The sequence below is a fragment of the Suricata suricatta genome, chromosome 4 (assembly GCF_006229205.1).
Source record: "Suricata suricatta isolate VVHF042 chromosome 4, meerkat_22Aug2017_6uvM2_HiC, whole genome shotgun sequence".
Taxonomy (NCBI): domain Eukaryota; kingdom Metazoa; phylum Chordata; class Mammalia; order Carnivora; family Herpestidae; genus Suricata; species Suricata suricatta.
Genome location: NC_043703.1, coordinates 57591424 through 57616041, shown reverse-complemented (window position 1 = coordinate 57616041; position 24618 = coordinate 57591424). Strand labels below are relative to the sequence as shown.

Sequence of the window (24618 nt, the reverse complement as noted above, 5' to 3'; positions counted from 1 at the left end):
CTGCTATGAACATTGGGGTACATGTGCTCCTATGCATCAGCATTTCTGTATCTCTTGGGTAAATCCCTAGCAGGGCTATTGCTGGGTCATAAGGGAGTTCTATGGATAGTTTTTTGAGGACCCTCCACACTGTTTTCCAGAGTGGCTGCACCAGTTTACATTCCCACCAACAGTGTAGGAGGGTGCCCGTCTCTCCACACCCTCGCCAGCATCCATAGTCTCTTGATTTGTTCATTTTAGCCACTCTGACTGGTGTGAGGTGGTATCTCAGTGTGGTTTTGATTTGTGTTTCCCTGATGATGAGTGATGTTGAGCATCGTTTCATGTGCCTGTAGGCCATCTGGATGTCCTCTTTGGAGAAGTGACTGTTCATGTCTTCTGCCCATTTCTTCACTGGGTTATTTGTTTTGTGGGTGTGAAGTTTGGTGAGTTCCTTGTAGATTTTAGATACTAGCCCTTTATCTGAAATGTCGTTTGCAACTATCTTTTCCCATTCTGTCGGTTGCCTATTAGTTTTCTTGATTGTTTCCTTTGTAGTGCAAAGCTTTTTATCTTGATGAAGTCCTAAGAGTTCAGTTTTTCTTTCATTTCCTTTGCCTTTGGGGAGTCATTCTGATGTGTGAGGTGGTATCTCATTGTGGTTTTGATTTGTATTTTCCTGATGATGAGTGATGTTGAGCATTTTTTCATGTGTCGGTTGGCCATCTGGATGTCTTCCTTGGCGAAGGGTCTATTCATGTATTTTGCCCATTTCTTCACTGGATTATTTGTGTTTTGGGTGTTGAGTTTGATAAGTTCTTTATAGTTTTTGGATACTAACCCTTTATCTGATATGTCATTTGCAAATATCTTCTCCCATTCTGTCAGTTGCCTTTTAGTTTGGCTGATTGTTTCCTTCGATGTACAGAAGCTTTTTATTTTGATGAGGTCCCAGTAGTTCATTTTTGCTTTTGTTTCCCTTGCCTCTGGAGACGTGTTAAGTAAGAAGTTGCTGCAGCCGAGGTTAAAGTGGTTTTTGCCTGCTTTCTTCTCTAGGATTTTGATGGCTTCCTGTCTTACATTTAGGTCTTTCGTCCATTTTGAGTTTATTTTTGTATGAGGTGTAAGAAAGTGGTCTGGGTTCATTTTTCTGCATATCCCTGTCCAGTTTCTTCAGCACCACTTGCTGATGAGACTGTCTTTATTCCACTAGATATTCTTTCCTGCTTTGTCAAAGATGAGTTGGCCACACGTTTGTGGGTCCATTCTTGGGCTCTCTATTCTGTCCCACTGATCTGAGTGTCTGTTTCTGTGCCATACTGTTTGATGCCTACAGCTTTGTAGTACAGCTTGAAGTCCAAGTTTCTCTTTTCTTTTGTTTTGTTTGTTTTCTAGAATCCATATATACGTGCAATCACACTGTATTTGTCTTACTCTGACTTATTTTGCTTAGCATAATACCCTCTAGGTCCCTCCATGTTGTTTCCGATGACAAAATTTCATTTTTTTTTTTATGGATAATACTCCCATTTGGGTGTGTATTATATCTTTATCCATTGTTCTATCGATGGATATTTAGGTTGCCTCCATTGCTTTACCCTTGTAAATAATGCTGCAGTAAGCATAGGAATGCATATATCTTTTCGAATTAGTGTCTTAGCGTTCTTTGGGTAAATACCCAGTAGTGGATTACTGGATCATGTGGTACTTTTAATTTGAGTTGTTTGAGAAACCTCCATACTGTTTTGCATAGTGGCTGCACCTGTTTACATTCCTACCAACAGTGAATGAGGGTTCCTTCTTTTCCACATCTTCGCCAACACTTGCTATTTATTTATTGATTTATTTAGCAAAGCATTCCTTTAACTGTGAAATGTAGACAGAGACAGTGGTATCAAGGAAAAGAGCGTATCAAAGGTTTTCACTTTTATTAGAGGTTTTGACAATGAGAGCTTCATAAAATGTCACGAAGTTCTGTTTGCTATACAATAAAGGTCTACTTCTGAGTAGGAGACCAATGTCATACAACCATTTTAATGTGTAAAATAGTTCTGAATTCTTACTATAAAAATAATTTGGTTAAAAATGATGATATTGCTTAAGCAAGATTACAGAAATGTTTCCTGGAAAGAGTGGAATGTTTCCTTTCTCCGGAGAAACTCTGAACAGTTAAGGTGCCATAAATTAAACGAAGCCAGAAAGGAACATCATGTTACTAGAAAAGAACAGCTGGCAGCGTGGACTTCCTGCACCTCAAACTGACAACCACTAATGACAGTGACTTACGATACATAGGGAAAATGGAATGTGTCCTTCAGGAGGACATGGCATTACCACAACCTCTTATTGGAGTCCTGAATAGCTTCAGAGAACATCATCACAGAATAGGTAGAGGCAATTCATATGACATTAAAGGATTCCTTTATGTTATGATACCCTCTGTAGATACAAACACACCTGTAAAACTGAGGTTCTCTTACTCAAACATTTGTTTATTACCATACTCAGCTACTAGCAGCATTTGGATGCAGAAGTTGCATTTGTGCTAATCTGGACAAGCCAAGGTGGAGACTCTGATTTGAAGACAACCGACACCACTGCCAGGGGGCTCCTGCTGCTGCTGCCTCCAGATCTCATGGGGGGGGGGGGGGGCGTGTAGTCAGGTGTGGTGCTTTCAGCTGAAGGCCTGCATATTTGTAATGGTTTCCTAGTGGCCTCAGAAGAAGGAGAAACTCTTTTTGGTGAAGGCTCAGATTCTGATTTCCCAGCAGCTGGAGGAGAGACTCCTGAAGTCATTTCCAAAGTGTTATGTTTGGATTTAGGTTTCTTCTTTTCAACTGGGGATTTGACCTTTGCATCTTTCTTTTTAATTTCTTTCACATTATTTTTCACATGGGGGGGTCTTCATCATTATTTTCACTCTCACTTAAACCAGAGTCTTCCTCAGACTCTTCACCAGTTGCAAAATCTGGTTCAGAGTCGCTAGCACTGTTGCCGTCACTGCCTTCCAAAAGACTCTTCTTCTGTCTTCTCGCAGCTTTTGGTGGCTGCTTTTCTTTGCCCTTGAAGCCCAGGAAAATCCGTCTTCCTCAGTAATCTTACCCAAATCTAAATGACCACCGGCTACAAAGCAATCGGAGATACGGGATATAACTTACTCACTGTTCTGATTCCCCTGCTGCCACATTTTTCAATGCTTTAGTCTCCAGCCTCTTCCACGTCAGTAGTGCCTGTTGGAGGTCCCATCGCTGATAAAGCTCATGCACCTTCTAAGTCTCGCTGGTAGAGCTTATCATCTAAAGCCACTCTTGTTTTTAAGGTTTTATTTTCTTCTGGTGGGATATCATCTTTCTGGATATTCTTAAGTGTAGGTTTCCTTCTTTCTAGTTTTACCTCTTTTAGTGGTATTCTGGGTTTCTTATTTAAATAAAGGTGTGGTTGTACAAAGTCGTATGCCTGGCAGAGTCCTCAACCTGTGAATAATTGACTGGTGTCTTATGCCTCATAGGCTACACCACAGCCCCTTCCAGGACTGAAAATTTGTGCCTGCAAGTTCTTGTTGGCAGCAGTGACTTCACCAACACTAATTTCCGGTTTTTTGGGTACTAGCTATTCTGACAGGTGCAAGGTGACATGTCATTTTAGTCAGGGTTTGCTTTTTCCTGGTGATGAGTGATGTTGAGCATCTTTCCATCTAGCTCTTAGCCATCTGTTTGTCATCCGTGGAAAAACGTCTATTCATGTCGTCTGCCCATTTTTTCATCAGATTATTTGTCTTTTTGGTATTGAGTTGGATGACTTCTTTGTATCGTTTGGATTTTAATGGATATTAACCCTTTATTAGGTCATTTGCAAGTATTTTCTTCCATTCAGTTGATTGCCTTTTCATTTTGCTGGTTTCCTTTACAATGCAAAAGTTTCTTAGTTTGATGTACCAATGGTTTATTTTTTTATTTTCCTTGCCTGAGGAGATAAAGCCAGAAAAATATTTTTAATGATGTCCAAGAGACTACTTATCTGTATTTTCTTCTAGGAGTTTTATCACTCTTGGTTAGGTCTTTAATCCATTTTGAGTTTATTTTTATGTACAGTGTGAGAAAGAGGTCCAGTTTTATTCTTTTGCATGTAGTGTTTTCCCAACACCATTTATTGAAGAAATTATTTTTTCCCTATTGTATATTTTTGCCTCCTTTGTTGTAGATTGTTTGACCATATAAGCATGGGTTTATTTCTGGGGTCTCAGTTCTATTCCATTGACTTATATGTATGTTTTTGTGCCAGTACCATACTGTTTTGATTACTATAGCTTTGTGGTATAGTTTGAAATCTGGGATTCTGCTACCTCCTGATTTGTTCCTCCTTAAGATTACTTTGACTATTTGGGATCTTTTGTAGTTCCACACAAATTTTTAGGGCTGTTCATTCCAGTTCTGTGAAAAATACTAGTGGTATTTTTATTGGGATTGTACTGAATCTATAGGTTGCTTTGGGTAATGTGGATATTTTAACAGTATTAATTCTTCCAGTCCATGAGCATGGTGTATCTTGCCATTTATTTATACTGCCTTTGATTTAATCAGTGTTCTAACAGTTTAACAGGTCTTTAACCTCTTTGATTAAATTTATCCCTAGTATTTTATTCTTTATTATGCAATTGTAAATTCTGTCATTTTCTTAATTTCATTTACTGCTATTTTGTTACTACGTGTATAGAAATGCAACAAATTTCTGTATATGATTTTGCATCCCACAACTTACTGAATTCATTTATTCTAATATTTTCTTTGGTGGAATCTTTAGGATTTTCTCTATATAGTGCCATGCTATCTGCAAATTGTGATTCTTTAACTTCTTCCTTACCAATTTGGAAGTGTTTTTTTTTATTTTTAAAAAATCTGATTATATGACAAGGACTTTCAGTAATATGCTGAATAATAGTTGTGAGAGTGGACATCCTTGTCTTGTTCCTGGTCTTAGAGGAAGAGCTTTTAGTTTTTCACCAAAGTAGGGTGGTAGCTGTGGGTTTGTCATATATGACCTTTATTGTGTTCAGGTGTCTTTCGTCTGTACCCACTTTGTTGAGAGTGTTTATCATTTATCCATCATTTATGAATGGATGTTGAATTTTGTCAAATGCTTTTTCTTTGTCTATTGAAATGATCATACAGTTTTGTCCTTCATTTTGTTAATGTGATCATATTGGTTGATTTGCATATATTGAGCCATCCTTGCATCCCTGGAATAAATCCACTGATTGTGGTGAATTATCCTTTTTTTAAATTGGTTTGCTCATATTTTGTTTGCATCTGTATTTATTAGAGATATCAGCCTATACATGTGGCATTGTTGTCAGATTTTGGTATTAGGGTAAGGCTGGCCTCATAAAATGAGTTTGGAAGCAGTCCTTCATCTGTTTTTTTTTTTTTTAAGTGTGAAGATAAGTATCCCTTTTTTAAATGTTTGGTAGACTTTACCTGTGAATCAGTGGGATCCTGAACTTTTGTTTGTTGGGAGTTTGTTGATCACCAGTTCAAGGTAATTACTAGTAATTGGCCTGTTTAGATGTTTTTTTCTAGGAATTTATCCGTTTCTTCTAGTTGGTCCAATTTGTTGGCATATAATTTTTTGTAATCTCTCTCTTTTTAGTATTTTTTTCATTTATAACTTGTAATCTTTTATTTCTGATTTTGAGTCTTTTTTAAAATTTATTTTCTTTTTTGGAATTTATTTAATTAAAAAAATTTTTTAATGTTTTATTTATTTATTTTTTATATACAGGGAGAGACAGAGCATGAGAGGAGGAGGGGCAGAGAGAGAAGGAGACACAGAACCAGAAGCAGGCTCCAGGCTCTGAGCTAGCTGTCAGCACAGAGCCCGACATGGGGCTCGAACCCACGAACGTGAGATCTGAGCTGAGCTGAAGTTGGAGGCTTAACCGACTAAGCCACCCAGGCGCCCCTTGGAATTTACTTTTTAATTTACATCCAAGTTAGTTAGGCAAATAGTGCTATAACGATGTCAGGAGTAGATTCCAGTGATTCGTCCCCTACGTATAACACCCAGTGCTCATCCCAACAAGCGCCCTCCCCAATGCCCATTATGCATTTAGCCCATCCCCCCCACATTCCCTCCAGCAACCCTGTTTGTTCTCTGTATTTAAGAGTCTCTTATGTTTTGTCTCCTTCCTTGTTTTTATATTATTTTTGCTTCCCTTATGTTCGTCTGTTTTATATCTTAAAGTCCTTGTATGAGTGAAGTCATGTGATATTTGTCTTCCTCTACTAATTTTGCTTTAGCCTAATACCCTCTAGTTTCATCCATGTAGTTGTAAATGGCAGGATTTAATTCTTTTGGATTGCCAAGTAATACTCGTAATATTTGTGTGTGTGTGTGTGTGTGTGTGTGTGTGTGTGTGTGTGTGTATACACCACATCTTTATCCATTCATCCATCGATGGACATTTGGGCTCTTCCCATATTTTGGCCACTGTTGACAGTGCTGCTATAAACACTGGGGTGCATGTGCCTTTTGAAACACACGTATATCACTTGGATAACTACCTAGTAGCGCAGTTGCTGGATTGTAGGGTAGTTGTATTTTTAACTTCTTGAGGAACCTCCATACTGTTTTCCAGAGTGGCTGCACCAGTCTGCATTCCCCCCAGAAGTGCAAAAGAGCATTTTAGCCATTCTGACTGATGTGTGATGAGTCTGGCTGAAAGTTTATCGGTTTTGTCTTTTCAAAAAACCAGCTCTTAGTCTCATTGATCTTTTTATTGTTTTTTGTTCTATATTTCATTTATTTGTTCTCTGATCTTTATTATTTTCTTCCTTCTGCTAAATTTTGGCTTTGTTCTCCTTTTTCCAGTTCCATCAGGTGAAAGTTAAATTGTTAGAGATTTTTCTTCTTTCTTGAGGTAGACCTACATTGCTATAAACTTCCCTCTTAGAACTGCTTTCTCTGTGTCCCAAAGATTTTGAATTACCATGTTTCTATTTTCATTTGTCACCAGGTATTTTTTCTCTTTGATTTTTATTTCTTTGTCGACACATTGTTTAGTAACATGTTATTTAGCTGCCACGTGTTTGTGTTTCTTCCACTTGTCTTGTAATTGATTTCTAGTTTCGTATGATTGGATATAATTTGATATATCCTTGATATAATTTCACTTGATATAATTTCAGTCTTCTTAAATTTATGGACACTTGTCTGTGGCCTGTCACGTCCTCTGTCCTGGAAAATGTTCCATGTGTACTTGAATGTGTATTCTGCAATTTTACAAGGAATGTTGTGTATATGCCTGTTAAGTCCATCTGGTCTCAGGTATCATTCAAAGCACCGTTTCCTTACTGATTTTCTGTCTCAGTGAACAAAGTACCCATTGATATAGGTGGGGTGTTAAAGTCCCCTACTGTTTACTATAATGGATTCCATTTTTTCCTTGATGTCTCTTAGTATTTACTTTATATATTTAAGTGTTCCTGTGTTAGGCACATAAATACTTAAAATTGTTATATCCTCTTATGAGAGTGATCTCTTTATCCTTGTGTAATGACCTTTATGTCTCATGTTACAGTCTTTGTTTTAAAGTCTATTTTATCTGAGGTGCTCGTAGGCTTGGTGGAGCGCCTGGGTGGCTCAGTCACTTAAGCACCCAACTCTTGACTTTGGCTCAGGTCATGACCTCACTGCTGTGAGATCCGTCCCTGCACTGGGTGTGGAGGGTGGAGATTGTTTGGGGAATTCTCTCTCCCTCTGTCTCTGTCCCTTCTCCGCTTACATGAGTGTTGCTACCCCAGCTTTTTTACTTTCATTTGCAAGATACATCTGTTTTCATCTCTTCACCCTCAGTCTGTATGTGTCTTTAGGTTTAAAGTGAGTCTCTTATGGGCAGCATATGGATGGGTCTTGTATTTTTTTATCCATTCATTCACTCTGTGTCTTTTGAGTGGAGCAGTCTATTCATATTTAATTATTGATAGGTATGTACCCATTGCCATTTTGTTAATTGCTTTTTAGTTGTGTTTGTAGTTCTCATTTTGTCATCTTCTCTTGTTCTTTTTCCATGTGGTTTGATGGCTTTCTTTAGTGTCATGCTTGGATTCCAGTCTATTTTTTGTGTATTTATTACAGGTTTTTGGTTTGTGGTTACCACACGGTTCTCTTATGTACCATCTCTTGTGTTTAAGCAGTCTATACTGAGCTGATGGTCAGCTCAGGCACACAAAAGCACTAAATTTTTACTTCCTCCTCCATGCTTTATGTGTATGATGGCCTATTTTACACGTTTTTGTGCATCCCTTGACCAATTTTCGTACATATAATTAACCTCCTGACTAGTTTTGTAAGTGAACTGCTAGCTGTGGCAGTTCGGTGCCTGTGGGGCAGATGCTCAGATGCTAGGTTCCTCAGGAGAACGCAGGGGCGTGGGGCACATGGTGCTGACGAGGTGGACGCAGAGCGTCAGAATTGGCTCCTGAAAGCCTCTGGCTGTCTAGGGCCGGGGGAGGCAAGAAAAACAGCACCAGCAAACACTTCGGTTCCCAGAGAACAAACCTGCAGATCCACGCCCCTCTGGTACATGTCCTAACGTCATTCCATAAATCCTCCGTATCCCAGGCGTTTTCCAAACCGCTGAGTCTGTGCAGTGTCTCGGGCCATCATTTAGTGTGCTGGCCGTTTAAGGGCAGAGGCTCTGCTTCCTAAAGCTCTCTGGCTTTCCCTAGGTTAAGCCCCACTGGTTTCTAAAGCTCTTAGAATTACACCCTGCTGATTCTCAAAGCCAGACGTTATAGGAACCTCCCTTTACGGTGTGGCTCCCCAGGGTGGGGGAGTGCCTCGTGTAGGGCCTGGGACCCCCACTCCTTGGTGGGGACGTCTCTCTTTGTGGGTAGTCATACCAGGCGTGTGTTACTGTGTCTCTGCTCTTCCTACCCTTGTAAAAATTTTTTATTGATTGATTTATTCTGAGAGTGTGTATGTGAGCAGGGGAGGGACAGAGGAGAGAGTGAATCCCAAGCAAGATGCACACCGTGGATGTGGAGCCCAGTGTGGGGCTTGAACTTAGGGACCATGAGATTGTGACCGGTGCAGAAATCTAGAGTCAGACACTTAACTGACTGAGCCCCCCAGGCACCCACCTTCTATCCTTTTCGATGTGGCCTTCCCTCTGGGTCTAGCTGCGGAAGACCGGTTCTGCCAGTCTTCGGGTTGTGTTCCCAGGGAGCTGCAGGGCACATGCTTGTTGCCTTGGTGTGTCAGTGGGAGGAGGGCGCTCAGGATCTTCTCTGCCCTACCATCTTCCTCCGCGCCCTCCGGTAGTTTTCTAAATGCTCCGGTGATTCTGATATGCAGCTGAATTTAAAAACCACTAGATTTAGATTTTGTCCCTCAGGTAATTATGAATTCAGCTAGGGTTGCCTATAAAACAGGAATGGGGGCGCCTGGGTGGCTCAGTCGGTTAAGCGTCCAGCTTTGGCTCAGGTCATGATCTCACAGTCCGTGGGTTCGAGCCCCACATTGAGCTCAGTGCTGACAGCTCAGAGCCTGCAGCCTGCTTCAGATTCTGTGTCTCCCTCTCACTCTGCGCCCCCCCCCCCACTCTTTGTCTCTCAAAATAAAGACATAAAAAAAACAGCAACCAGGAATGGACATGTTCTTTTTCACCTCAGGATATTTTCTGAATACTCACTACGTCTGAGATGCCATGCTGAGGACTTGGATCAAATCCATTTTGAAATGTAGCATTACTGTGTGTGTATCTGAGTAGTGTGGTAAAAATCCGAAAGGGGAACATCAGGCTTTCAGGGATCATATCTGGTCTGTAAAGATCCAGATTGTATTGTTTGGTTGAGAGAAGTCTTAGTGATTGTTTTTCATTTTTGCATAGTCCCACTGATGTTTTTATTTAGTCATTTTAAATTTAACTGTTTGTTTAACTGTGAAGATGACATGTACCCACGCAGTGACTGCAGTCAAAAAGAAATTTAAAAGGCAGACTTTGTTGTGTTGCCTGTGGCTGTCAGTGAAGCATCCGGTTCTTGATTTTGGCTTAGGTCATGATCTCACGGTTCGTGAGTTCAAGCCCCACTTCTGGCTCTGTGCTGACAGTGCAGAACTTGCTGGAGATTCTATCTCATTCTCTCTCTCTGCCCTCTGTTGCATGCACACTCTCTCTCAGATAAACTTTAAAACCCTCAAAATAAAAAGCAGACTTTGTGATGACAAATGTGGTACAAGTGGAGTAAAATATTCAAACATTATATGAGTCATCATGAGCTGGAACTAGTCTCAAAGGGGTAACAGTTTAGGCATTTATTCAACATTTATTGCAATGTAGGTGCTGGGAATGTGTTGGGAGCAAAACACAGGAATAGTGAGTTTTTGCCCTCAGAAAATGTATACCCTAACGGGGGGGATGTCAGATACAATGGTTACATTGGGAAGTGATAGGAAGGAAAAGTACCCTCAGATGGAGTAAGTGGTAGAACTGGTGTAATGAGACCTGCAGGCAGAGAAAGGGAACGGAGCAGTTAAGCCTTCACAGCAGGATGTGCAAAGGCCCTGGGGAGCCTTTACTTCGAGGAGCATCTTGTATGTTACTGCAGTCAACTTAGATCACTGGAGTGGGGGAAGCACGGGTGGCAAAGCACCAGCATGAAGGGACCATAGAATTTTTAGGGCAGAGGGTGGGAGAGATGGGAGATATAATCCAATTTACTCAACCAGAATCTGGGAAATACTTTTTTGGAGAGCACACGCGAGATGATAAGAGGGAGGCAGTAAATACCCAGTCACTAGGAACAGGTAAGAGTTGATGAGGATTGAAGTTGAGGACCAGAGAGACATGAGAGGCCCAGTTCTCAAGATGTGTGGCTTCCACAGGTCAGGTCTTCGGTGTGCAGCCTGCTTGCAGCTGAGCCTCATTCCTGGCCTAGGAAATAGTAATCCTTAGAAGACCCGCTAGATACTGAAGTAGAACTTGACCTAAGCTCTCCATCTTCTTGAAGAGATCGCAGGGTGGTCTTTAAGTCCTGAAGTCCTTCCATCTCATCCTTCAGGTGCTGTTGCCTTTCTTCACATTGATCAATTCTATTCTCTATTGCTGTGATGAGAAGAAATGAAATGATTTCAGGTTGGTAGTTTAAAATTTTTTTTAATGTTTTTTTATGTATTTTTGAGAGACAGAGACAGAGACAGAGTGTGAGCAGGGGAGGGGCAGAGAGAGAGGGAGACACAGAATCTGAAGACAGGCTCCAGGCTCTGAGCTGTCAGCATACAACCCGATGTGGGGCTCGAACCCACGAACCGTGAGATCATGACTTGAGCCGAAGCCGGATGCCCAACCAATGCCCAGGCGCCCCTCAGGTTGGTAGTTTTATAAACAGTGGACTATTTCTAGCCCCTTTTACATGCAAGTGTGGCACAGTGTTGTGCCAAGGGCCTTGTGAGCACGAATTGGTTCTTTTATGCCTTCTAATTCAGGAGAGAATTCTAGTATTTATCACATAAAGCTGGTCAGTACATCTTTAGGGCTTGAGTCCCTCTTGTATATCTTTGAGAATTATATCCGTTACGTTGAGAGATGATAATTGGAGAGAGCATGTGGTTAGAATATCAAGGTTAAGGGCAAATGTTTTATAAAACTGCATCCAGTTTTTAACATTATGTAAAAGCTTTTGGTTTCATTTAGAAATAGGAAGGCTATTATTGTGGAAACTTAGGAAGAGGATACTTTAGTTAGGCTCTATAAATAACAGTATCAGGGACAGTGCCATTTTTTGAAAACTTCGAAGCTGAAGAATATTAAAACGCACACATATATAATCTTTCTGTAGAATACCTGTAGTTAACTTTCTTGAACATTAGAAAGGCTAAATTAAGCAAGACGGGATGTCAAAAGTTAAGCCTTTATAAGTTAGTTCTAATGCAATTCCAAATAATGGATGCTCACAGTAGCAGCATGCATTCTCAAGAGACTTTTAAAGCATAGGCGGGCTTTTCTGATTACAAATGTAATGCAGAATTTGGATGGAGTGTAGGGCACAGTGTGCAAGTTTAGGGGAGCCATTTACATCGAATTCCGTGTGAATGTGTCTCTCCCACTCCAGCTACCTACTCAGTAGACGGATTACTCACATACAATGTCCTATCAGTTTTAGGTATACGGTATAATGATTCAACAAAACCTTTCTGTAAAACAGCAACCATTTTTCTTGCTCATCTTTTATTTCTTATAACTTAAGTGAATTACAACCTTCCTTCCCTAGTTAGATTTGAAGATGAATGCTGAGAGAATTAAAATTTGTACACATTATGTCCAGGGAGAGGGAGTCAAGCAGCCCTGGGGATTACCCCAGCCTCGCCATCTCACCAGTTCCTGCTGAGTCCTGAACAATTTAAAAAATTAGAAGCAGAACCATGGAGTTCCTTCTGGTTCCTAAGGCGTTGAAGGTGGTGTGTGCATGTGGAAAAGGCACTGTCCGGCCACCCACAGAGAATGACTGTCTCCACCTGGGTGTGACGGGTCATAATGCTTTGCACTGGGCTTTTTCATTTACTAAGACCATGAAAAATTCTTCTAAAATGATATTTTTATCTCCTAAATAGTAGTATATTACTTTAATATATATAAATGTTTATAAACTATGCTGCTTGGTTGAAACTCATACCTGCTTGAAAATTTATGAATGTGTCTTCGAACAGTCTGCAGTCAAAAAGTGAAGTCCCAATTTCTTCATAGTCTGTAGGGAGAAAACATTTTCGGTTTTAGTTTAAATAGTTTATGTAGGCAGAAACACCTTACAAATAACCCCAAATAAGGAAAGGGACCCAAGCAGCCAAGCGTTGGAACTGTGGTATCAGAATCCGACTGCAGTAGCAGCAGTATCGCCGGGGATGTGTTAGAAATGCAGATTCTTGGCAGGGTGAGACCAGTTCTGTGTTTTAACAAGCCCTCCAGGGATTCTGAGAGGCTTGGTCTAAAGTAAAGAAGAAATGAAAGAAAGAATGTCCTGAATGAGCTTTTGGAGATGTCTTCATAACTTTACTTTTTGGTTTTGTCCTATAGAAAATAATCCCTTTCAGATAAACATATACTTTACACCATTGCCCACAGTAGAGACTGTCAAGCTTTTCCTTGTAAAATAACTGCATTTATCATGAAGTTTTGAAGCTCACAGCGTAGGTTCTAAGAAGGCAAAGCAGCTATATACCTGGAACTGTGGCTTCCAAAAGCTTTTTACGACATCGCATTTAAGTAGATGAAACATCAAAGCATCGTTTTTTTCTTCAATGAACTCTGAGCTAACGTTATAAAAAGAAATGGAAGGGATAGAATTTGAGTCAAATCAAAACTGTAAAGTAACTGCCGGTCTCAGATGTTGGCAACAAGTGGTCGGGGGCAGGGTGTGACTGCATGGGGTCACTCTCAGCTGTGCCCTTCTGGAAAACCGTCAGGGCATTAGGGTGATGAGTTTCTGAATTGCCCACATCCTGTTGATTTATAAACAGGATCTCTAGAGATCTGAAACAGTGAGTGGTATTGGGGAATGATATAAGGCAAACAAAAGTAAACCACACGGAAAGAAAATGTGCACTTTCGGTTTGTTTTACCAGTAGAAGCCTCTAAATGTAGAAATGTTGCAGGTTGAATACCTGATTCGGAAGCAGCCTCATCCATGAGTCTTTCCTGAATCAAATGAAGTTTGTCTAATATTTCTTCAAATAAATCATCAAGAAGCCCCACTTTCTTACATTTCTTAAGAAAATCAATTTTTAGATTTGATCCAATTGCATCTAAGAAGAAGAATAAGAAAAACATTTGAGAAGGAAATGGCCTTACGGCTGCTATCCTAAATCCCTATATGGTCACTTCTTCAGACCTTGCCTAGTGATGGATGAGCACAATTAGTAAGATAATAAATACAGCGCCTTGATCTTGTAATTGTAATTTCATCATACCTCATTTTTTCCCCTAGCTGAACAATGAATGTTACAACTAATGATATGAATCAAAAGAATTTTCTAAAATTTAGTTTGAAATCTTTGAGATAGTAACCTCCCATCATTTTTTTTCTGTCACAGTTAACTGTGTGTCATGATGGAATGTCTGTTTCCTTGACAGAAAGCTCCAAGTACTGGCGCTGGCTTCCTGGGGGGAAGGGAGGGTCCTGTGCAAGGGGTTGCAGGTCACTGGACTCTGAACTTGCGTAATCCTGGCTTCTAGAGCAGGGAGTCTATCCTTTCTTAGTACCAAAGGGACCATCCCTACCTAAGTTACTTGGATCCACTGGGCTTTGATCAAAGGTTCCTATTCTTAACAATTACTGTAAGTCCAGAAGAATAAAGTGGGGTATCAATTTTGAAATAAATGAGTCATCATTTCCTTAAGTATTATAAGTCATATTTGTTACAAAATTTATAGCAAACCTGTGTGTCTGCCATCCACCTCCTTCATTTCTTTTATGAATCTAGTGAGTGTCATTGTTTCAGATGGCTAGAGGGAGAGAAAAATTAAGATTACACTGACTTGCTGTTGGCATTTAATAGTGTGTAAAATGAAAACCAATCTTTTGTTGCATATAATTCATTGATATGCCAGTGGGGAAAATCATGCCCCATATTCATCAGTAGTTTACACGTAAACATCAAATATTTTTGTATAACGAAACATCAAGAGTTTAGACTAGCTCCTCTTATATAAACAGCAAGAGGTGAAGGTTGCTGACTCACGTGATCTGATATGTAAAAAACTCTCAAATTCCTAAAACACTGCATACACTTTACACATAAGAGTAGTGCAGGAAATTATGAGTTATACATTGGGTTAGGTGTGGGTCACGCCCAGAAACACTGGCGAGGCAAGGATGCTCTGCTGCCCGTGTTAGGACCATCAGCACACCGTGCAGTTAGATCCTCTCGCCCACACCGTCCCAGGGCACGCGCTGCAGGAGCCATGGGACCTGTCACTGCAGGCCGTGGGCTGGGATGCCCAAGACACAGCCTACTTTTCTTCTACATTGATTTATTAGGTTTCTGGTTCCATTTCACCTGATACTTAGAACTGCAAAACTGAAAGCTATAATAAAATGAAGTCAAATTACCTGTACAGGAACACCTGTTGAGAGGCCTTTCTTTCTTCCTCTTTTTCTTTTCAGTCCTGAAAAATCAGTTGAAAATATGAATCATGTAGAAACCAGAATCCATAAAGGAAAAGACTGAGGTTTGACTACATAAAATGAAAGATATGGTGGACTTAGACTAAATATTTGCAACACATATGATAAAGTACCAATTTTTAAAATCTAACCATCTTATAAATCAATATAAAAAACTAAACAGAAAAATGGGCAAAGGGGGACCCTCCGGAAATACTTCATTAAAGAGGAAGACAGATTGGGTCACAGGAAAACAAGTGTAATTGATCAAAAGATAAGGGAACACATTCACCTTTACTCCTAAGTTAAGACACGCAAAATAATATTTCTCCTACCAGACTGATGAAGATGAAGGTGTTTAATAGACAGTGTTTGCAAGGAATGGGCTAAGTGTGTCCTGCTGCTCTGGCCTCTTTGAAGGATAATTAGCCCGTCGTCACCACAGCTTCACTGTTTATACTCTGACCTAGCAAGCCACACGGAGTTTTCCCCATGGTGCAGTTCACAAAGGCACAACGATGAATGGAAAGAAATGTTAACTGCATTTTTTAATGTGATAGGAAATAATGGAAATAAGGACACCTGGATGACCCAGTCGGTTGAGTTCCTGACTGGATTTGGCTCAGGCCATGATAGCAGGGTTGTGGGATTTGAGCCCAGCATTGGGCTCTGCACTGAGCATAGTGCCTGCTTAGGATTCTCTCTGTGCCCTTCCCTGCCCACATGTGTGCTCTCGCTCATTCTCTCCCAATAAAAAGAAAATGGAAATAACCTAGGAGTCCAATATGGAGAAACTAGTTCAGTTGTAACTCAGCTATACAACTGAGTGATACACACGATGGAATATTATGTGGCCTTTTCAAACTGAGGTACATGTATTTGTACAGACATGGAAGCATCTCTAAAATACATTGGGAGAAAACCAAATATAGTGACTACTGTATTTGGTATATTCGGGAAATTTTTCGAAGAATACAAATGAAACTGATAGTTTCCTCTGGGAAAAGGATTCATAACAGTGTTCTCATCTGCTTCTTAGAATTAAAACATTAAACTAAAAATTTTTTAATTTAAAAAATAAAACATACATTATTATTACCTTTCCCTATCAAGAAACACTGACTGGGGTACCTGGGTGGCTCAGTTGGTTAGCATCCCACTTCGCCTCAGGTCATGATCTCACAATTTGTGGGTTTGAGTCCCTCACTGGTATGGAGCCTGCTTGGGATTCTCTCTCTGCTCCTACCCCACTTGTACTCTCTTTCAAAATAAACTTTAAAAAATTTTTTTTAAAAATAAACACTGGTCAACAGCTCTACTTTTAATAATGTCTTTTTTAAAATAATTAGTTTGAGAGAGAGCAAGTGTGTGTGCATGAGTGTGTGGGGGGGGGGGAGGTGGACAGAAAGGGAGGAAGAGAGAATCCCAAGCACGTTCCATGCTGTCAGTGCAGAGCCCAACGTGGGGCTCAGTCTCACTAACTATAAGATCATGACCTGAGCTGAAATCACTGCATCACGTACACAACTGAGCCACCCACGCATGCCTGATAGTAATTTCTGATAAAAGGGTAATGACTAAAAAATGAAGGTAACAATATTGTTTAGACAGTGTTGTTTACCACCAAAAAAATGCAGTTGCTATGACATGGAACTGAGCCTTTCCAGAGAGGTCCTGACTCTGGTCCGCAGAGAGCATTCCAGATTTATTGCTGGTAAGACACTGCTGGGCAGACAGTGCACAGAGGCCATTCATGAATGAACCTACCTCTCATAACTCCAGGTAGCCAGGGCCCACTTTCCCTTAATTAAAACTGAAATGCTAATCATGAATCTTGGGAAAAATTCAGGGAACATGCAGCAATTTATCAATGTTATCTATTGAAAATCCTGATATTTGTTTAGAAGAGAAGCAGTCACAAAAGTCAAAGCTTATTACCATATCCTCGGTTGGTCTTCGGCTTGTAATGAATCGGGGAGATACCAGACAGAGACCTTCCTGAGAGCGGGTGTAGTTTGCATAAAAGAAAAGTTAGTCCATTACATTGCATTACAAAGAAACTGGCAATTTTTTAAGTACATAAAAATTTAACTCTAAACTTTGTATTTAATTCAGTGAGGCTAGTAAATCAGACGATTCTGTGTTTGGCCTAAATGTATACCTTTCTTTAACCACATAGTACTAAATTTTAGAGACTTACCACCATGAATGCCTTTCAGTGCAGCATGTTGTTGGCAAAACACTCTGAAAACAGATAATTTCAAAGAATTGTTAAATAGTTTTATTTGCACTTTTAAAATACCAAGTTTCCTATGATTTAAGAAGGAACCAGCCTATTTTTCATGATGATTTTACTCTAAATATTTGTTAAAGAAAAATACTGTCCAAACCTGTGTTAAGTTACTGACCCTCGTCAAGTGCAGACGGAGCTTCTGTCTTGTTTTCCAGCCCCCGAGTTGGTACGCTCTCTGAAGGAGCGTGTGCGAAATATTTTGAACAGTAAGTAGTTCATATGTAGTAGTCAGTGGGATTTTACTGTATAAAGATATCTAAAGACCCAACATCTAAGACAAATCTTCATCTGACTACATAAAGTTCTACTGATTTTCAACAATAAATAGCACAAAACTGCATGCATTAATGTTGGGAAAAGTAGTTTTCTAACTCAACAGATATCTCCCCCAGACCTTAGAGCCAAACTGCATGAATCTAGAATGGATCAATGCCCTGGAAGAGAAAAAAGCAGCATAGCACGGTACGAACAGAAATAGAATGAGTTTTGAGGAGCTGCTCAGGCCCCATTTTTCCCCCAGGCTTTCTTCCTCCATAGCTATGTCTCCCTTCCTTCCCTTATTGTGCTGTCCCTCAGGAGGCAGGGTCCCTGTTGCCTATGGGAACATATGAATTCTTGTCTTACACCAGTTACCACCTCTTCCATGCAGTCTTCCTGGAAACCTACCGTGACCTGCCCAAGCAAAGTTAATCTCCTTACCCTTTGGATTCTAGTATCTGAGCACTTTCATTTGGCAGGCACTTACATTTCTTTTTTTATTATGAGAAATTTCAAACATATAAAAGTGGAAGCGAGATGATGAACTTCATGGCCACCCACCATCACCTAGTTTCAACAATTAACAGCTCAAGGCCAAGCCAGTTTCATGCAATCCCTTCCTGCTCCCATCATGCCACAGGCTTCTATTCTGGCCTTTCTGGTCCTTCCACAAGGTGATAGGTTCTCTGAGGTTTACACCTAACACTGAATATTTAAATTCAATTAAAAAATCCATAGAAATTTACCTGGTATTGATAATGACAATAATTATTTTAGTGAGTCTCTATTCATTGGTTTTACAAATACAAATATTTTTGCAAACTTTAAGATATAGCAGGAACTTGGGGTGCTGGGGTGGCTCAGTCGGTTGAGCCTCTGACTCTTGATTTTGGCTGAGGTCATGATCTCACAGTTCTGTGATTAATAAAAATTTTTAAAAGGTGGGGGTGGGGCACCTGGGTGGCTCAGTCAGTTAAGTGTCTGACTTTGGCTCAGGTCATGATCTTGCAGTTTGTGAGTTCAAGCCCCATGTTGGGCTCTGTGCTGACAGCTCAGAGCCTGGAGCCTGCTTTGGTTTCTGTGTTTCCCTCTCTCTCTACCCCTCCCCCACTCATGCTCTGTCTCTCTCTCTCACTCAAAAATATTAAATAACAAATCTTTTAAAAAAGGGGGGAAGTGCCTGGGTGGCTCAGTCAGTTAAGCATCTGACTTTGGCTCAGGTCATGATCTTGCAGTTTGTGAGTTCAAGCCCCTCGTCATGCTCTGTGCTGACAGCTCAGAGCCTGGATCCTGCTTTGGATTTGGTGTCTCCCCATCTGCCCCTGCCCCACTCATGCTCTGTTTCTCTCTCTCTCTCTCTCAAAAATAAATATTCTTAAAAAATGCAGCAGGAACTTGACTCCTGTTTGTTCAGTCTTGTAGCTCTGCTAATAACAGTCTGTCTAGTGGTTGTTTGAGGTCATTATGGAAGTCATAATTAAACGAACTTTTTAGGAATATAAATAAAAAATTGAAACAATATTGCAGCCTATGAGTTTTTGCAAATCAAATATAAAAAGGATGGTACAAAAACATTTACACATTCAAGTCTCAAGCAATAAAATACCTATGGAACTTAAAATCAAATTTAAAATCATCAAATTTCTTTTTTCAAGTTTATTTTGAGAGAGAGAGAGAGAGGGATCGGGAGGGAGGGAGGATGAGTAGGGGATGGGCAGAGAGAGAGAGAATCCCAAGCAGGCTCTGTGCTGTCAGCACCAAACCCAACTTGGGGCTTGACTTCACTAATTGTGGTATCATGACCTTAGCTAAAATCAAGAGTTGGAGGCTTAACTGATTGAGCTATACCCAGGCACACCTTTAAAAAATTTCTTTTAATGGTAGGCTTGCCCCTATTGTTTTAGAATATATGGCCCCTAAGCCTTAAGAGGATACTGTGGTGAGAAGCAAGAACTTAGAAGCCCCAAGGGAGCCTGGGTGGCTCTGTCAGTTAAGTGTCCAGGCTTCGGCTCAGGTCATGATCTCACAGTTCGTGGGTTCGAGCCACACATTGGACTCTGTGCTGACAGCTCAGAGCCTGGAGCCTGCTTTGGATTCTGTATCTCCCTCTCTCTCTGACCTTCCCCTGCTTGTGCTGTCTCTCTCTGTCTCTCAAAAATAAATAAAAAACAGAAGAAAAAAAAAAAGAACTCGAAAGCCCTAAAGCCCAGCTCTACTACTCACCAGCTATGTGACCTGGATAAATTACTAAGTTTCACAGGGACTCAGTGTCTTAATCTGTAAAACTGGGATAATATCTACCTACCTCACTGGGCTGTTATGAGGATTAAGAGTTAACATTTGTAAAGTACTTGGAAGTATTTATGGCACAAAGTAAGTGATTATCAGGTAAAATAATGCCTAAAACACTTTGACAAAACTGGAGATACGTGCCCAAAGGGGGGGGAAATCCAGCCTCCAAATGCAATTTTAGAATATAATTTAGGAGCTCACAAAAATCGTATTAAAAACATAATGCTCTCATTCAGAATATTATGAATAAAAATATATTCAACCAGAATGTATGCACAGTCCCTAAGGAAGTGAGGATTGTCTGGCTCTTCAACTTCAGGCCGTCATTTTCTTCTTTATTCCATTTCATAACTTTAAGCAAAGATCAGAACTTCTTCTAGATTTTTTTTTAACTGTATATGTCAAATTTTAGACTTTATCTACATACCAAAAAAAAAAAGAGATAATCAGTTGAATCAGTTCAGTTAACAACTGGCTCACTGATTCCATCTGACTAAATTGTATTAATTATTTAACTGACCTGCTATCTTTCATCAGAAGGAAGATCAAGTTTCTTCCTGGATAAAATAAATACAATTCTACTGGAATTGAAATATGCCATATTAGGTCCAAATTACCGGTAAAGAATCACTGTATCGCAAGATGGATAAACCATGGACTTGTGGCCAACAAGAAAGAGCGCAACAGTGAACTGGTTCCAGGTCCTGTGGGCACCCAGCAGGTCACTCATGCCACTCTGCCAACCAGCACTTTCTACCGGGAAGGAAAGGATGTAGGAAGAATAAAACCGAAACCAACCCTGCTTATTTTCTTTCTATGATATTTAGGGAAGGTATCGAGAAGTCAGGTTCCCAACTGGGCATCCCCCAAACCACGTTCTTATTGGAAACCATTTGTATGAAATTAAAATCTCTTTGTCTTAATCCAACCACTCCTTATTTTCCACCAAATGTAGTTTTAAAACTGTTTGCTTAAATACTTATAAATTCCTTGAGATCGATCGGTCTGTAGAACCGCGTGGGCATTCTTGGCACAAAAGAAGTGGTAACTCTTGAGACAGGCTTTTACATCACATCCCACGGTGGCTCCTCTTTTATTACAGAACGCGCATGTCTATAAAAGAACAGATTTTATTGGGTAAGCACTGTTTTTCATAATCTTTTTAAAAATTTAAAGACATCATTAGATGTTATTTTTAAGTCAGCAGCCCTCATGTCCTCAGCCACAAGCGTTAGGGCCCTGGGGTCTGTGGCGAGCGTGGCTGCTGCAGCGCCCCCAGGACTGCGAGCCTCTCGGCCCCAGGTGCTCCCCTGGGGCTGACCCTGCTCTGGACAGTGTGAGATACAGTAAGTGAAACATCTCTAGAGTCTATGTAGTAGGGCCAAAAATTTTCAATTAAAAAAACGAAGCCCTGAGTAGTAAATTTTTTTCTACATTCAATTTATTTGATCTCTTGCTTTTATAAGCCAGTTGATCTGGAATTTTATATATGAGGGTGATGCAGAGATGGCTAGGGGGACAGTCTGGGGCCACAGGAATCTAACTGGTTTAGGGGAGTCAGAGTCACGCCCAAAGCTTTGATTTGTATCATGCTTTGTATGCATGAAGGGGAAGCACAATGAGACCATCTTGCAAAACAGGAGATAGCTCACACATCCCAAAGTCAGCACAGGCAACCATACAAACAAAGAAAACTCAAATATGGGTAAGAAACTAGACTATGCTAAAGGTGGAATTTCAAATCAGAGCACAAAGGATGATCATTTAATTCGGGGGGCTCTCTAGCATCATATGTAGAGAAAAACAAAGTTACCTCCCTACCTCACAATATATTACCAAATAAATTACACATGGATTAAGGCTCTAAGAAAAAATTTTAATTAATAAAAATGTATGGTATTAACATCAGGAAGGCTGAGCAAGGAAGGAAACTCTGAAGCTACAGAGAAAAAGACTGACAAAGACTGACAGATCTGACCACATAAACAATTTAAACTTCCATTTGTATGGGGACACTACCATAAAGAAAATGAAAGAATATGTATGAAAACAGAAACAGACTCATAAATACAAAGAAAAAACTGGTGGGTGAAATAGGTAAAGGGGATTAAAAGGTACAAACTTCCAGTTTTTAAAAAAACAAATCTGGGGATATAATGTAGAGCATAGAGAATATATAGCCAATAGTATTGAAATATAGTGATCGATGGTAATTAGGCTTCTTTGTGATCATTTCATAATGTATATAAATGTCAAATCATTATGTTCTACATCTAAAGCCAATATTGTATGTCAACTATATCAATAAAAAAAGAAAAATGTTTTGCTGCTTATTGAGACTCTGGGGGCACCTGGATGGCTCAGGTGGCTAAGCGCCTCACATCAGCTCAGGTCACGATCTCATGGTTCGTGGGTTCGAGCCACACATTGGGCTCTCTGCTATCAGCTCAGAGCGTGCTTCAGACCCTTGTTCTCTCTGCCTGTCCCACATTTGCACTCTCTCTCTCTTTCATTCAAAAATAAATATTTTCAAGGAGGGGTTAAGACTCTGATAAACAGAAAAATGGGAACAGGCTAATCACAAAAGAAATACAAATGGTTAATAAAATTTCATTCACTTAACGACTGCTGAGTAAATGTGATGTGGCCGGCACTGTTCTAAGGTAGAGAGGGAAGCAGTGGTGGACGAGGTATCTGCCTTTGTGAAGTTAACATTCTAGTGGAGAGACCATGATCACAGAAAGCAAATTTAAAAACAGTGATACATGCTTTGTATGAATTAAAATGAGAAGTGACACAGTCCCTGGGTCCCCACTTCAGGTTGGGGGCCAGCAAAGGCCTCTCTGAGGAGGTGATACAGAAGTTCAGACGAATAATAGTAAGAGCTCCTAGCAGGCAAAAAAGCAAGCGGAAGGCTATTCTAGGCAGAAGGCCTTATGTTCTCGTGGCAAGAAGGAGCTTCCCATTGGCAAGCTCACCAGAAGGACAACGGGGTGGGCTGATGTTGCTGGAGCAGAGATAAAGTCGGAGGTGAGATCCAAGGGTGAGTAAGGGGCTGGGTCATGTGGGGGTTGCAAACCAGGGTAAGGAGTTAGGGTTTTTTCTTCGTGGGAGGGAGTGTGAACTGATCAGTATTTTAAAGATACTACTGTGGCTGTGTGGAGGATGGGCTGGGGTAGGGATGCACAGGCGACAGTGCAGAACAAGCATCCGTGACCCACCCCGGTGGGTTAGTTACAGAGAGAAGGGGAGGATGCAGGGTCTGCAGGGTGGCACTGATGGGCTCCATGCTGGGCTAGGAGGTGATGAGAGATGGGTAACGAGGGCTGTTCACTGAGGTGAGGACTGAACAGGTGTGGGTGGAGTGTGTGTGGGTGTGAAGGGGCTGGCACTGTGTCCTTTGGCTGGTTTAATATGAGACGCTATTAAAAATTCACATAGGTCTGTCAGGTTGTTGTCAGGGCTGGAGGCACAGAGCCCCTGGCATAAACATGGTATTGAAGCCCTGGGAACCGGGGGAGGTCACATAGGAAAGACATTCAGAGGGAGGAAGGAGGCTGGGAAAGCCTCGGGGACTGCACACTTTAGAGGTTGAGCAGAGAAGGAGAAACAGCCACAGTGCCTGGGAAGCAGCAGGCAGCCAGAAAGGGAAGAGACATAGCAGCACAGCGTGTGCAGGAAGTCAAAGGAAGAAAGTGCTTCAAGGTGCAGAGGTGCAGGCAACCATGTGATGAATACTGCTCAAAGGTCCACTAAGGACAGAGAAGTGACATTGTAAGTGGCCAGGTTTTTTTTTTTTTTTTTTAATGTACAAAGGAGGGTTTAAGATGACATGATCAGTTGATCAGACATACATATGCTGAAGGAAATACCGTAGTACAAGGCGTGGATACTGATGGGAATTGGGTAAAGGGAAATGCAAGAGCCTGGTCCTTCAGAAGGGACAGGTGATGGATGACTCCAAAGTGTAAGTGGAGGGTTGGCTTTGACAAGAGGGAGGTCCCAGAGTCTGGGGACAGGTGGATGGGCAGTGGTTTGGATAGTAGGAATTCCTAGCGAATGGCTTCCATTGCTTGGTAAAAATCAGACAAACATATGTACACCACCAGATGAACCCTAATGTAAACCATGGACTTTGGGTGTTTTGATGATATGCTAATAAAGGTTCTTCAGTGGTAACAATGCACCACTCTGGTGGGAAATGTTGATAAAAAGGAGGCTGCCTATGGGTGGGGCGGTGGGAGGTACTTTTGTACCTTTTGTACTTTTCCTTCTGTGAACCTAAAACTGCTCTAGAAGCAAAAAGTCTATCAAAAAGAAAGATGAGGCATAGTCATCAATTTGAGGATGGGCAGGTGGGGAGGGGGGAGGTTCTAAAAAGAGACGATATGAAACAGTAAATGTAGAGGGTGGAGGGTGAAGTGTTGAGATTCCTTTGGAGGTTTGTGGCCACGAATCTAAGATCAGTCAACACATTTGTGGGTTTCTGTCCGGTTGTTCAAGTGCTCAAGTGCCAGCACTCCTCAGCACAAGCAGACAACAGACAGATGCATTTCAGCGGGGGTGAGGGTTCTGATGGTGAGAAAGGAAATGGTGTGTGAGGGTGGTGGGGAGAGTGGGGGGGGAGAGGGAGGGGGG

The 24618-nt window shown here is 40.9% G+C and overlaps 1 protein-coding gene and 1 pseudogene across 2 annotated transcripts in view; both read right to left on the bottom strand.

The window, feature by feature from the left end:
* Positions 1 to 2427: 2427 nt before the first annotated feature.
* LOC115289519 lies at positions 2428 to 3530 on the bottom strand (annotated as a pseudogene).
* Positions 3531 to 10269: 6739 nt separating this feature from the next.
* Positions 10270 to 24618, bottom strand: part of PHF11 (PHD finger protein 11) — a 31210-nt gene continuing 16861 nt past the window's right edge. For both annotated transcript variants that reach the window (XM_029936789.1, XM_029936790.1), the window contains 8 exons: positions 20960 to 21093; positions 17338 to 17381; positions 17076 to 17135; positions 15084 to 15139; positions 14410 to 14476; positions 13636 to 13776; positions 12651 to 12722; positions 10270 to 11083 (listed from right to left, as the gene is read on the bottom strand). In XM_029936789.1, coding sequence (XP_029792649.1) covers positions 10902 to 11083; positions 12651 to 12722; positions 13636 to 13776; positions 14410 to 14476; positions 15084 to 15139; positions 17076 to 17135; positions 17338 to 17381; positions 20960 to 21093 — 756 coding nt within the window. In that variant the 3' untranslated portion in view covers positions 10270 to 10901. The remainder of the gene's footprint in view (positions 11084 to 12650; positions 12723 to 13635; positions 13777 to 14409; positions 14477 to 15083; positions 15140 to 17075; positions 17136 to 17337; positions 17382 to 20959; positions 21094 to 24618) is intronic.